General features: G+C 37.4%; 1 protein-coding gene across 1 annotated transcript; it reads right to left on the minus strand.

Annotated features, from left to right (window-relative positions):
* Positions 1-4433, minus strand: LOC141345256 (extracellular calcium-sensing receptor-like). Its single transcript, XM_073850139.1, has 6 exons — positions 4297-4433; positions 3785-4073; positions 2807-3562; positions 2474-2713; positions 1028-1151; positions 1-914 (listed from the first exon to the last, which is right to left on the minus strand). Exons 1-6 carry the CDS (start codon positions 4431-4433, stop codon positions 1-3), a joined length of 2460 nt encoding a protein of 819 aa, XP_073706240.1.
* Between the last annotated feature and the right edge of the window lie 11695 nt (positions 4434-16128).

Consider the following 16128-nt stretch of genomic DNA (forward strand, 5'->3'; position numbering starts at 1 on the left):
TTAATTCTCAATAGGTGGTGTTTTTCCCATCACATGTTGCTTTGTATTTTGTTCAGGCTTACACAGCATAATATAACATTTAGGTGCAAATATGCAAAATAGTAAACCAATGCTTGAGGCTAAAATGGCAAAAATCTCCACAGCTACAGTGAATTTGCCAGGAGAACTGACATAAGCTGGAATAAATGTGATCCACACAGCACAGAATATTATCATGCTGAATGTGATGAATTTGGCTTCATTAAAGTTGTCAGGCAGTGTGCGAGCCAGAAAAGCCAGAATGAAGCACAAGACAGCCAGAAGGCCAATATAACCCAGCACAGCCCAGAAACCTATAGTAGAGCCCAAACTGCACTCAAGAATGATCTTTTCCTTATAATATTTCATATTTTTGTAGGGAAATGGAGGAGATGTTGTTAGCCAAAGTACACAGATAAGAACCTGTATAAGTGTAAAGGTAAGAACACTGAGTCGTTGTTGTGCAGGCCCAAACCATTTCATGACATCACTTCCTGGAAGTGTAGCATTGAAGGCCATTAACACCACTATTGTTTTTCCCAGAACACAGGAGATACAAAGGACAAAAGTGATTCCAAATGCTGTGTGACGCAACATACAGGACCATTCAGTTGGCCGACCAATGAAAGTGAGTGAACAGAGGAAACACAATGTCAATGAGAAGAGCAGTAGGAAGCTCAGCTCAGAGTTGTTGGCTTTTACTATGGGGGTGTCCTTCTTACTGTAAAACAGGATGGCCACCAGCACAGTTAATCCTACTCCAAACAGTGAGAAAAAGACTAGTACTATACCCATAACCTCTGTGAATGACAGAAACTCTACAGCCTTTAACACACATTTATTTTTCTCACCATTAGACCAGTATTCCTGAGGACACTGCTTGCAGTTATTTGAATCTGGAAAGTAAGATCATTATAGTTACAAATAAAATATTATGTATTTAGATGATTTGCTAAGAAAGTGCAATGTAAGAGGAAACAAACAAACAAACAGTTTTGTTTGAGATCACCTGTCTCATTACTGATTTCTCCATCTGCACATGGAATACAGTCGTAACAGCAGACAGGTCTTCCTTTCTGAGTAGCCTTTCTGGTGCCAGGAGGACATCTCTCACTGCACACAGACCTTGGCTTCTGCATGGGGAAAAAGTATATACACCACCATTCAAAAGTTTGGGATCAGTAAGATTTTAAATCATCAGCCTTTATTTGATCAAAAATACAGTAACAATTGTGATGTAAAATATTAAAATAACAATATTTAATATAGTTTAAAATATAATTTATTTATTTGATGCAAAGCTGAATTTTCACGGGATATTATTCTACTCTTCAGAAGTATCACAGGATTTTTTTTTTTTTTCAGAATTTTTTGATATGTAAAAAAGTTAAAAATAAAAGTATTTTATTTAAAACAGAAATATTTTGTACCAATATGCACTACAATTAAAAACAAGTTATTTATTTATTTATTGTTTAAAATAAATTAATACTTTTATTCAGCAAGGATGTGCTAAATTATATAAAAAGAATGTAGTAAAGCCTTTTTTCATTCATTCATTCAATCATTTTTATTCATAGGCGCCTTTCATGAAACTCAGTGTCACCTTACAAAACTCCCTGTAACACTAACATAACAACAGCAAACCAGGCAAACTACAAAATACAGTACATCACTAAGAATAAGAAACTAATCAACACATACAATCATAGATATGCCTTCTTAAATAAATGAGTTTCAAGATGCTCTTTAAAAGTGTGAAGACTGTCGCTGTTACGAATGTCCTGGGGAAGGAGAGTCAGCATAACTAAAAACCCTGGACCCATTATATCTCAGACAAACACATGGTTGAACTAAATACATTTAAAAAGAATATCTAAGAGTACGATATACAGGAGTGTATATTTTAATAAGATCAGAGAGATATAAAAGAGCTAAATTATTAAGAGCTTTATATGTAAGAAGTAGGATTTTAAATTTGATTCGGTATTTAGTAAAGCCTTATATTATTAGAAATTGTCTTTTGAATGACAAAGTGTATAAAAGTGACAAATTTAAGACATTGAAATTGACAATTCACATTTCATCTTCATGCTCTGAATATTCTAGGAATTAATTTCATTGCATAAATTATATTAAAAAAAAAAAGCTAAATGATTGTGTTGACTCACAGAGATGTTGACTCATAATGACACATTATAGCTTCTGTTTTTGTGTGGTTGAACCTCATTTTCTGTTTTAAACTTAAATATTAATATAAATGCAGAGATTTCAGTAAAGGTGCAGAGTTTTTTTTTTTTATTATTATTATTTTTTTTGTAATAACATTTACCAATATGATACAGCATAATTTATGTGTTTTATAAATGTTAATTTATAAAATATAATGCTACTTTTTTATTATTTATGTATTTATTATAGTGTGTTCCCTCAATTTAAACAAACATTTTTTTACCAACAAGTTATTTACCAATTTCCCCCCAGCCCAGATTATGTGTTCAGTGTTGAGCACAAAGCGTTGGTCGGGGGGCAGGGAGGCATCATAGTATCCCACTGGCTTAAACTGGAATAATCCATCTGAGTTCTGCTGCCAGTTCACAACTTCATATTGGGCTACTGTGGCACCAGTGCTGTCAAACCACACATGATCTCCAAATTTTACGGTGAAATTTACTCTTTTCAGAGCCTCTACCACCTAATGAAAAAATACAGTTTTGTACATTATCTTTTTACACATTGTTCACCATAAATATTGTTACCCTTCTTTTCATCTGTGTTTTATCTTTACCTGCTGTGGTTGTATTGTCAGGCCTTTCTTACAACCATCTTGTTCTTTGCACTTGAGCAGACTGTGTAGTGAATAAGCCACAGCATAAACAGCTTCATAGACGTTGGCTGAATATCTGTGTTCAGTCACATCTTCATTGTAATTTTTCAGCACAAAGAGATCCTCATATCTTCTGCAGCTGAATGCATATTGAGAAGAATTCCCCTCAGTGTGTAAGCATGGGAGGGTTGTTTCCCAGAATGCTTTTGTAGCATAATCTGAAAACCCTTCAATATAGATTTTTCTCATTGCGAACCCCAGTGACCCTCCTAGCACGCGAAAGCTGTCTGGAGTGATGTAATTCTCTGAAGTTATCCATGATTTCACTCCAATCATTTGGAGGCCTGTAATGTTCTGAATACTTAGCTGATCAATAAGTAAACCCATCTCAAGAAAGGAAACAAAAGCAACAATCACTTTTGCAGTGCTTTTTTTAATTGTATCAATCACTTTCTGGAGTTTTTCTGTCTCTGTTCTGTAGAATTTCACTGAGTACTCCACACAAATCCCCTCTTCCTGGGCTATTTTCAGAAATATTGCCATTCCATAGTTTCCATAGTCATTGTCACTGTTCACAGCTCCCACCCAAGACCAGCCTAAGTCCTTGACTATGTATGCAAGTGCTCTGCTCTGGTGATAATCACTAGCTGTAGTCCTGAAGAATGAAGGGTACTCTTTTCTATTACCAAGGCATTCACATGAAGCTGAATGACTTATCTGGGGGGAGAAAACACACACACACACACACACACACACACACACACACACACACACACACACACACACACACACACACACACACACTCACACACACACACACACACACACACACACACACACACACACACACACACACACACACACACACACACACACACAGAGTAAAAGGTAAAATAGTCTTTGCTGATTGTGTCAAACATTTGTGTTATTGCACTTTACCACTGGAATCTTAAAAGGTCCTGTAGTTCTGGAGAGAATCACTGTGGCAGTAGACTCTGAATCTCCTATGATAGCATGCACAGGAGTCTGTGCAGTACATCTGTCCTCTGCTCCAAACTCCTGACCATTCATCAGTCCCATAATTGCACTCATAGTAGACAGTCTTGAACCACATGTATCATAGATTCGATAACCAATAGAAACATTTGGGAGCAAACTTTCACTTCTGTTAATCTCCTCAATGGCAAATATCATGATTTGTGCCAGGCGAAAATCTCTCAGATTAACACTGTGAAATTAAGCATTATATAAGTAGGCTAAATAGCAACTATATTATACAATCAATTAAACAATCAATCAATAATAAGGTAATGAAGGGAATGGTTGCATTCAGATTATTATTATTATTTTTTTTTTGTAAATATATATTACATGAGCAAAAATAAAATGCATTTAAAAGTAATGCATTTTATTACTTTTAAATACATTTTCAGCATATAAATGTAACAAACCTGGAGCATGAGAGAGGCTGAGGTTTTTTTGTGAATTTAAATGAAGGTAATTTCTCTGTGCTGTGGACTGGAAAAAGTGCTCCAATGATTATGTCTCCATTCTTGGAAATCAGCGGGTACTTAGGGTCTCCCATCATTCGACATAGAGTGTTTCCTGCCTTTGTATGAAGCTGATGTAAAAGCAGGAGTGTGTAAAGAAAGAGAAGCATCCCAAAGATTGAGCTCCACAGTGATTGCAAAATGCAAATGACCTATAATAGTCTATTTGCTCTTTTATAGACAATATTAATATGGATGAATGATTAAGAGCATAACCAATTACCTCAAAGAGCAAGCCAAGTAGGAGTGGAATAGAGTCAAACTGATATAATGTTCTAAACTGCAATTAAAATAAATTAGCAAGACTCTGAATTTTCAAAATTAAGATCATAGGTTAAAATGTATGTATATACGCATCTATACCCTTGTGAAAAAGAAGTGCACTTAAATGTACTTTTATAAAGTGTGCTTATTGTGAAAATAATATACTTTAAAATAATACACAGAAGTGCAAATTAAATGGTGCTTAAGTGCATTTGAGTGATATTTTTAAACAACTTAAGTGGGACTTTAGTGCATCTTTATATGTACTTTCATAATTGCCTGTAGTGTTTTTAAAATATAATTAAAGTTTACTACTCAATGTACTTACAAGCAATTAATGTGAACTAAAATGTACTTTAGTGTCCATTAACAAAACACTTAAGTATGAATTAAATGTAATGTTGTCGACCACATAATGCATTTAATTTGTAATTGATTTCAAATATATCACAGTTTAAAATTACATTAAATGCTATTAGTTGAACTTTTGAGTGATATTTCTGAATCACTTAAGTGGCACTTTAGTATATTTTATATGTACTTTGAAATATGGTTATACATTTATTATACACTTATTAAAACAACTACACAAACTTTTTGCTGATGCACAAGAAAAACCCAACACTATACACAAACAGTTAACAATACTTTACCTCACTTAGAAAAAGTGTGGAGAATAATGCACAAGTACCTAAACCTAAATCTCGCCATCACAGAAAACATCATTCTGTATGATTTTCTCTGTTTACTCTGTTTCCTCATTAAGATCCTAAAATGTCCACAAGGTCAAAATTTACTTGTATTACTATCCTTGTGGGGTTATTTTGTCCCCATAACATATAGGATTACCAGCACACACACACACACACACACACACACACACACACACACACACACACACACACACACACACACACACACACACACACACACACACACACACACATGTTGGGTTTACATGTTTTATGGGGACATTCCATAGGCGTAATGGTTTTTATACTCTACAAACCGTACTTTCTATCGCCCTACACCTACCCTACACCTAAACCTAGCCCTCACAGGAGATTGTGCATACTTTTACTTCATCAAAAAAAAACTCATTGTGCATGATTTATAAGCCTGTTTCCTCATGGGGACCTGAGAAATGTCCCCACAAGGTCAAAATCTACTGGTATTCCTATCCTTGTGGGGACATTTGGTCCCCACAACGTGATGAATACCAGGTACACACACACACACACACACACACACACACACACACACACACACACACACACACTTAATTAAAAACTAGATAAAAAGTTTGTTAGCAAACTTTAAGTTGGCTTGAGAAAGCCTAGCCAGTAAGTTTTAAGTAGTTTTAAAAGCTTTTAGTTTAAAGAAAGTTTAAAGGTTTTCAGTTTGAAATAGTTTTAGTTTGATTGATAAAGTTTGAAGATAGATAGGCTAGATAGATATAAATAGTTTGAAAATAGATAGATTTATAGATATAAATAGTTAGAAGATATAAATAGTTTGAATGTGAATAGATAGATAGATAGATAGATAGATAGATAGAAGAAATTTTGAACTAATCTGTCTATCTGTTTGTCAGTCTGTTGTGTCTATCTCTTTCTAACTAATCTATCTATCTATCTATCTATCTATCTATCTATCTATCTATCTATCTATCTATCTATCTATCTTTCTTTCTAACTAATCCTTTTTCTTTCTACCTTTTTTATTTCTAACTAATCTTTTTGTTTCTAATCTTTCTTTCTTTCTAACTAATCTGTTTCTTTCTTACTAAACTTGCCTTCTTTCTTTTTGTAATTAAACTGTTTCTTTTTCCTAATTCTTTCTAATTTATTTCTAACTAAACTTTCTATCCATCCATCCATCCATCCATCTGTCTTTCTAATATTAACACCAATAACAAAAAACTTTTCTAAATCTAATTGCTAAGGTGTTGCTATGCGGTTGCTAAGGTACCCGGGGTGGCTGCTAAGGTGTTGCTCTGCGGTTGCTAAGGTACCGGGGTGGTTGCTAAGTTGTTGCTATGCGGTTTCTAGGGTACCCGGGGTGGTTGCTATGGTGTTGCTATGCGGTTGCTAAGGTACCCGGCGTGGTTGCTAAGGTGTTGTTAAGGTACCCATGGTGGTTGCTAAGGTGTTGCTATGTGGTTGCTAGGATACCCGGGGTAGTTGCTAGGGTGTTGCTATGCGGTTGCTAGGGTACCCGGGATGGTTGCTAAGGTGTTGCTATGTGGTGACTAGGGTACCCAGGGTGGTTACTAGCATGTTTCTAGCATGTTGCTAGCATAATTAGCTAGTTGCGAACATGATTTTAGCAAGACTAGCAAGTCGCTAGCATGATTGTAGTATGACCAGCAAGTCGCTAGCATGATTTTTAGCATGACTAGCAAGTCGCTAGCATGATTTTAGCACGACTAGCAAGTCGCTAGCATGATTTTAGCACGACTAGCAAGTCGCTAGCATTATTTTAGCAAGACTAGCAAGTCGCTAGCATGATTTTAGCACGACTAGCAAGTAGCTAGCATGATTTTAGCACGACTAGCAAGTTTATAGCATGATTTTAGCATTATTTTAGCATGACTAGCAAGTCGCTAGCATGATTTTAGCACGACTAGCAAGTCGTTAGCATGATTTTAGCATGACTAGCAAGTCGCTAGCATGATTCTAGCATGACTAGCAAATCGCTAGCATGATTTTAGCACGACTAGCAAGTCGCTAGCATGATTTTAGCACGACTAGCAAGTCACTAGCATGATTTTAGCATTATTTTAGCATGACTAGCAAGTCGCTAGCATGATTTTAGCACGACTAGCAAGTCGCTAGCATGATTTTAGCATGATTTTAGCACGACTAGCAAGTCGCTAGCATGATTTTAGCACGACTAGCAAGTCGCTAGCATGATTTTAGCATGATTTTAGCACGACTAGCAAGTCGCTAGCATGATTTTAGCATTATTTTAGCATGACTAGCAAGTCGCTAGCATGATTTTAGCACGACTAGCAAGTCGCTAGCATGATTTTAGCATGATTTTAGCACGACTAGCAAGTCGCTAGCATGATTTTAGCATGATTTTAGCACGACTAGCAAGTCGCTAGCATGATTATAGGATGACTTTGAAGATAGATAGATAGATAGATAGATAGATAGATAGATAGATAGATAGATAGATAGATAGATAGATAGATAGATAGATAGATAGATAGATAGATAGATAGATAAAGGTTTAAAGATAGATAGATAGATAGATAGATAGATAGATAGATAGATAGATAGATAGATAGATAGATAGATAGATAGATAGATAAGGTTTGAAGATAGATAGATAGATAGATAGATAGATAGATAGATAGATAGATAGATAGATAGATAGATAGATAGATAGATAGATAAGGTTTGAAGATAGATAGATAGATAGATAGATAGATAGATAGATAGATAGATAGATAGATAGATAGATAGATAGATAGATAGATAAGGTTTGAAGATAGATAGATAGATAGATAGATAGATAGATAGATAGATAGATAGATAGATAGATAGATAGATAGATAGATAGATAGATAGATAGATAGATAAGATTTGAAGATAGATAGATAGATAGATAGATAGATAGATAGATAGATAGATAGATAGATAGATAGATAGATAGATAAGGTTTGAAGATAGATAGATAGATAGATAGATAGATAGATAGATAGATAGATAGATAGATAGATAGATAGATAGATAGATAGATAGATAGATAGATAGATAGATAAGGTTTGAAGATAGATAGATAGATAGATAGATAGATAGATAGATAGATAGATAGATAGATAGATAGATAGATAGATAGATAGATAGATAGATAGATAGATAGATAGATAAGGTTTGAAGATATATAGATAGATAGATAGATAGATAGATAGATAGATAGATAGATAGATAGATAGATAGATAGATAGATAGATAGATAGATAGATAGATAGATAGATAGATAGATAGATAGCTTAAAGCTTAATTGAGTATCAATGGCTTCTAGCAGTTTACATTAAACATAGTTCAAACAGACATGGACTTTTGGTCAATGAAAGTCTATGGGACTTTTTTTATGATTTTTAATATTAATTTTTAAGAAAACCGTAACTCAAACCAGTCTGAAAAGATATAGCAATCTAAGTCAGACCAGTATGAAGATCTGACCCGAGTTTGGAGTATGTAGCTTGAACGGTCTAGGAGGAGTTAGTGTCTAAATATTTTTCGGTAAAAAAAATAATAAGAAGAAGAAGAAGAAGAAGAACTAGAAGCTAAAGTTCGATGACAAACTTTAAATGTTGGCTTGGAGAAGCAAACCGGGCAGCCTTCGGGCAAAAGGGCCAGCCCAGAACACTTAGAGCTGTCTGATTGAATTGTTGCTAGTAAAAATGCTATTACGATAAGTAATGCTTAGTATATTTTAGGCTAAACAGCTTGCCATAGAGGATTTATGTGTATTTTAGGTTAAAACGGCTTGCCATACAACAAGTGTGCAGCGCGTGCTTGAAAGCGTTGCTGTGCGGTTGAGCCTAAATGCAGAAATAAGCAAGCATTTAAGCTGTGTAATATATTACTTTACTATTATTGTGTTTAATCGCTGGAGTGTTTGTATTTAAATACCTTCAAAAGACGTGCAAATTATGTCTTTGATGCAGATGAAGACTGAGCAGTGCATTCAATGTTAGTTAGTTAAGCCAGTGAAAAAAGTCATTTGCTCTCAATGTAGGTCTTTAAAATATTCTTCTATATTTATTGTGTGCAATCGCTGGAGTGTTTGTATTTAAATGCCTTTAAAAGACGTGCAGTCATGTATAATTGTCAGTCGGACATCTCGGAGCTCATGTCTTAACCCAGCTAACACAGTACGTTGTGAGGACGTCGCCAGTTGGTCGTCATTTGGTCAGCGCGACATTACTTTATGACAACGTCGTGAGGACGTTGTGGTAACGTTCCATATTTTTGAATTTTGGCTAACGTCCCAGAAACGTCGTAGGCACGTCCTTAAAAGACGTCGCTGGTTGGTCGCGTGGGAAACGGTATAGCGACGTGGTCAGCAGGTCTCCAACTAACTTTTCATATTATTGCACTACATGTATTGTTAGAACCTCGTTTCTGGGTCACTGCAGTTTCTCAGGCCTTTCTCAGATCTGTCGAGTGGATCAGCAACAAGCGCTTGGGATAGACAACAACACACCAAAGTCTAATACAAGTTGGTTTATTGTTATCTACCAAAGAAGATGGGGCAGTCCCATCTTTTATACAGCACCCTTACAAGCCTTCATGTAGGCGGGGGTTCACATATCATTTAAGCAAATACTTCTACATATGGGAAGGAAAATTACAGATGATCCAGGGCAACTATAAGGAAGAGAGGAAGATAGTGCAGCCGCACTCAACTGGTTTCCTGCCGACAGATAACCCTGAAACAGACAGACAAAACATTCCCAGAACGAACTGTGTCATCACACTCTTAACTGAAGTAAACTGCAAAAGACAAGAAAACTACAAAATATTAACTTAAGAAAACCTCACTGCAAAACACATTAATTCTTATAATCCCCTCTTCCAGACTCTCTCTAGAGTCTGGATTCTTCTCTATCCTTCTGTGGCAGTGGGCGATATCCTGCAGAGATAGCAGAAACCATAGTATACATACGTTGTGTGAAACATTTCACAATGCATGGACCAAAAATACACAATAAAAACAAAATAAGTAATACCGGTATTATCATTGAGACATAAGGTGCAAACGTGCCAAATAGGCTAGAGAGAATACCCCAATTCCAATTGTTAGTTCTAGACTTTAGCTCATCGTCATATATCTGTGATGAGATTTGCTTCATAGTAGCTACAGCAGTGCCAATTGATCCCTCGGGCTCATCATTTGCAGGTATATATGTGCAGCATTTGTCACCTACAACAGAACAAACCCCTCCCTGCTGGGCAAGAAGCATGTCCAGGGCCAACCTGTTTTGCACGACCACCTGTCTCAGTGCACGCAGCTCGCTTTGTACCCCTACCAGTGCAGCTGTGGTGCTGTTAACAAATGATGCCAGTCGATAATGCATGATGTTCTGTTGTCTCAGTAGGTCAGAGACGCCGAACTGAGGTATCATAGACTTCCAGAACCGAGTCCAGTGTGACCTCATCTGATGTTCATCAGGGACGTCCTCGTTGTCCACTGATCGTTTGCTCCTGAAAGACAAATCACGTTGTGTATGCATAACAGTCACACGATGTTGCAGTTGCACTGGTGCACAGAGGCCTGTCCAGCTCATCCTGTAAGTGTTGTTTACAGTGTCCTCACCACAGTACCAGTACCAGTCATCAGCCAGCACTGCACCTTTCGCTGGCCAGGGATCTTCACAGAGCGTGAGCAATTCAATGCAGGCAGTGTTCCTAGAGGTGTAACAAGCAGTATTATTTCCCTTAGCACATGCTGCGGTGTTCTTCTCACATGAGCCCCTCTCGAACCTTGGACAGTAACTGGCAGCCACCTGTCTATACCCTGCCCTTGGTTTATTATTTGTTTACAATTTGTAGCACTTATACCTGTCACGCTTTCACCTGATGTCCCATTAAAACAATAAGGAAACATAAAACCTTCTGGTAACACCAGGCTAACTTTTACATCAACAGTTTCAGTTTCATTTTTACTTGATGCATTACCTTCTTTCTTGCACGTTTCATTCATACAACAGTGATTATACCGTTTAGTTTCATCAGTATAGGGTGTTGTTACCCTCTTTACACACCTAGGAGACCATACATACATTTTCCCTGCATAATATGTACAGAACACAGTAAAATTTGGGGGTTCACAGTTATAGACAAATGGTTTCAAGGATACAGTTATTATGGTGCGGAATAATTCTTGACACACCACACATGATTTATTGGTCAGTTGACGCGCTGTCCAGTTGGCATACTGCCAGAAGAGGTTTCTTTTGGCCTCCTCCTTTGAAGCGTTGGGTACCAGGAGTCCCGCTAGGACAAGATAGGTTATTGCTCTGGAAAACAAAAACAGTTAGTACATGTAATACAATGTTTTTCATTTCAAGGGTTTCACTCTGGTTGCATGAATCCACTGTGGAAAAAGATCAGTTAAAATAGCAGTTCTGGTCACACCTAGTATCTCTGTAGGCCCATCATACAGAGAGTCATTGAGGCCCCCGGTTTTTAGTTTCTTTATCAATACTTGATTGCCCACTTCAAAGGGGTGTGAGTTAGCTTTAGGGATCTCAGGGTGTTTCATGTTAACCCTTTCCCAGAACTCAGTTAATTTTTCTATTAGGCCTACAGAGTACTCAGACATATGATCAGTTAACACCACACCTATCCCTACCATTCCGTGGCGCCAAGGGATGGGGAAAGGTCGGCCCATCACCACCTCATAGGGTGATAAGTTGTCTAAATTTGGCTGAGGCATCATTCTTAGGTCTGCTAAGACAATTGGAAGAACCCTTGTCCAATCGGATGTATTCATCCCTGCATAATGCAGGAAGGCAGGGTTCGCTGTTTTAGGCAGATCAAATAACCCGTCACCAGCCATTGTTCTAATCTTTTTCCCCACATCCTCCACAGTCAATCGTGATCGGTCGGTTAACTGCAATTTCAGCAAAGGCTGCACCTCGAGTGCACAATTGTTAAGGAATGTGGAAACAAAGAGGCAATCTGGCACATGGTCATCTAATTCAAACCCGCCTAAGTGAATCCAAGCGTCTTTAAATCTTTTAAAGAAAACAGGCACTGGCTCTTTCTTTTCCTGTTTACAGTTAGTTACATGTGAAAGGTCCCTATTGGCATGTCTTTCACCTATCAGAAATTTAGTAAGCTGCTTCTGAAGAGTAGATATAGCGTTAGGGTTGTCTCGCCAGTAAAAATAACTTTCCCCATCTTTTTTAGTAGATGCGGGTTTTGCTCTACCCTCCCAATCATCCTCGTCCTCCTCCCGGGGCTTTGCCTGGAGCTCATCATTCCCTGCAGCTAAGCAGGTAACTGTATCGAGTAAACGCGTCTCGTCGTATTTATTACCCATTTTGGACATGATTATGAATTTATAATCTGCGCCGGTAAAATGGCTGTGTCGCGACAATTTTATTAACATGTCCACGAAGTGTAAAGGTTTGTCCACTTCAGGCAACATGCTCAAAATGTCTTTCAAAGTTGAGACGGACGGCGGAGTTACCTCTACGTGACCCTTTCGTTTTGATACCCACAAGTGAGCTTCATTTATTTTCTTGACGGGCGCTGGTGGGGGCGCGCAATGCTCTGCGGAAGTAAGCGCGGGCGCGCTGCGCGCAGGTATGTTAGGCGCGGGCGCCGGATAGTGTGGCGGCGTGCACGGCGGGAGTGAAGAAGTAGACGGTACTTCTGGATAGAGTTTAGCTGCTTTCTCTAATTTGGTTTTCTGTAACTTCGACTCAGCCTCAGCTAATAATTTTTTCTCGTTTTTCCCTGTCGGCTTTTTCGGTACCACATTCCTGACAGATTTTGGCAGTGAAATACCCTGTTTATCATTCCATACAGTTTGCATTTTTAACCAAACATCATACCCGTCTTTCATATATTTTTGGTCCCATTCAGGGTCACCTTCGCCTTTATATGTCAATCGAAAAGCTTGTGCCATATGATTTGGGTCAAAAGAACCCATTCGCGGATATGTAGGATACATCCCATTGGCTTCGGTCCAACCCGCTAAATTATTCACCCATAAATTTGTGTAAAAACCCCAACTACATCTATTCATCCAATCATTTGGTGTTTCGCCAGGATTTGGTTTAGGATAGGTGGCTCCCATGATAGATATACAGATATTCACCTCACCACGGGACAGACCGAAACTCGTGACCCACACTTTTGCTTTTAATTTATTTGAGCGCGCTCTCTCAGTTTAGCTGAGAATATTGCGGCGGCCTTCAGATAGGCAAACTATACTTCGCCTTACCTGGTCCTCGCAATGTATTTGCGGCAGCCTTCAGATAGACAAACTATACTTCATCTTACCTGGTCTGCGCAATATCTAGATAGACAAACTATACTTCATCGTATCTACTCACAACACGAACAATAATGTAACTAATCAGGTAGACAAACTATACTTCATCTTACCTGATCAGAGACATCACGTCGCGGTCACCAAATTGTTAGAACCTCGTTTCTGGGTCACTGCAGTTTCTCAGGCCTTTCTCAGATCTGTCGAGTGGATCAGCAACAAGCGCTTGGGATAGACAACAACACACCAAAGTCTAATACAAGTTGGTTTATTGTTATCTACCAAAGAAGATGGGGCAGTCCCATCTTTTATACAGCACCCTTACAAGCCTTCATGTAGGCGGGGGTTCACATATCATTTAAGCAAATACTTCTACATATGGGAAGGAAAATTACAGATGATCCAGGGCAACTATAAGGAAGAGAGGAAGATAGTGCAGCCGCACTCAACTGGTTTCCTGCCGACAGATAACCCTGAAACAGACAGACAAAACATTCCCAGAACGAACTGTGTCATCACACTCTTAACTGAAGTAAACTGCAAAAGACAAGAAAACTACAAAATATTAACTTAAGAAAACCTCACTGCAAAACACATTAATTCTTATATGTATCAAGCTTATTTTTAAAGGTGTAAACCGTTTTAATAGCCTATAATATGGGGAATATACTGAATTCGTCAAGTATTTTGCATGATGGAATGAATTATTATATAAGTATAACCCATCATTTAAAATATAGAAATGTTTGTCATCAAATTAATGGCAAAACAAAAACCAAATAGTTTGCTTAGCAAATGGTGATAATTTGTGGTTGTGAATTGAAAGGGGGAACGGGACAAATGTTAAGGTTAAAACCATGGTTAAAACCAGCGCACGTCACTTTCTGGGTGCTGCGTAAGCGCGCCCTGCGCGTGCCCGTCATTAACGGTCAACTTCCAGAAGACGGACGAGAAGGAAAAGGTAAGCGCTTAAAATCTACTCTTATTCATAATTTTTTGCTGATATAACGTTAGATGACACGTAAGATAAGTAGTGTTTTTGGAGGTTTTCTATATTAATTTAATAAATAAATGCCCTGTTTGGTTAATGTTAACGTTAATTAGCTTAGTTCTGGAGGCGGTCTGTGGTAACGTTAAGTTAACTTTTAAAATCCTAAATTAAAATGTTATACCTTATTTTTAGTCTAGTTTGAAATTTACCCACGATAAACTATACAGTATTCATTTTTTTTTATTATTATTATTTTAACTTCTACCATAGTAACGTTGACTGCTTGTCGTTCGCATCTGACTATGCTCATGCTAGCCTGGCCGTATTGTAAACTTAAATACAAACCACTGATGTTATATAAACTTTTAATTAGACCGAGGCCGCCGAAATCCCATTCAGTGTATGTGGGATTAATAATGTCCTGCTTTCCTGTCGATTAACAGGCCTGTAAATGGTGTAATTTGCTCGTTACATGTTATTGGTTTTTACATACAACATTTTTACATACATAACTTGCATCATTTTTATGCTAGTGACTTTTCATTGACAAACATATCTGATACTTTAGTTTTAACAAATATGTATCCAACAAATAGTTCACTATTTTATGTCCTTACTGCCAGTGAACCAGTTGAGTCATTCAGTGAGTTGCTTATTAGAAATGATGTTCATTGTTACTATGTAGTTTAAGGATTTTGGCTAAGGTCCCAGAAATGTCGTGGGCACGTCCTCAAAGCTGGTCTCTGGATAATTTTTCATATTATTGCACTAAATGTACTTAGCCTATTTTTTTTAAGTAGTAGTTTGAATGCTTTATTCATTGTTCATTGTTTTATCAATGTTTTATTCAAAACTAACATACTTTTTTAATAACAGGTGGAGAGAGAGTCTGGGCAGCAGCAACACGACAACCATGATTATGATTAGGGATGGGTATCAAGTACAGGTAACTTACTGATTTGGTTCCTGACTTGTTCAGTACCAAAAAATATATATAAAGCAACAGGACTAATGGTGCTGCTATTTGTATTTTAGACACAACCACATGACATCCAAACCATCTCTAAGTGTATGGCAGAAAGGATCCAGGATCAAGAGATCATCCATCATGAAAACTGTGTTCAAAAGAACCCAGCAAATCCTCGGTAAAAAACTAAACCTCATTGTTTCAGTGTCACTCAGGCACAAATATAGATTTAAATTGATATTAGTGGCATAAATATTTATATTTCAGGCCTCCCTGACCCTTCTGTTGTCCTGGATGTGAAGACATGCTGGAACTGCATTTTCTCATGGTTAAAGGAGTTGTGCTGCAGTATCCTTCCTGGACCCACACAACAAAATGCTCAGGAGGAGAGACAGGTAATCCACAGGGTTGGATTTATCATTTCAATTACTCATAGCTAGGTAGATATCAATTTATAGTCTAATTCCAGAGCCTGTGAATGATTTTG

Source organism: Garra rufa, chromosome 11 (genome assembly GCF_049309525.1).
Source record: "Garra rufa chromosome 11, GarRuf1.0, whole genome shotgun sequence".
NCBI classification, from domain to species: Eukaryota; Metazoa; Chordata; class Actinopteri; order Cypriniformes; family Cyprinidae; genus Garra; species Garra rufa.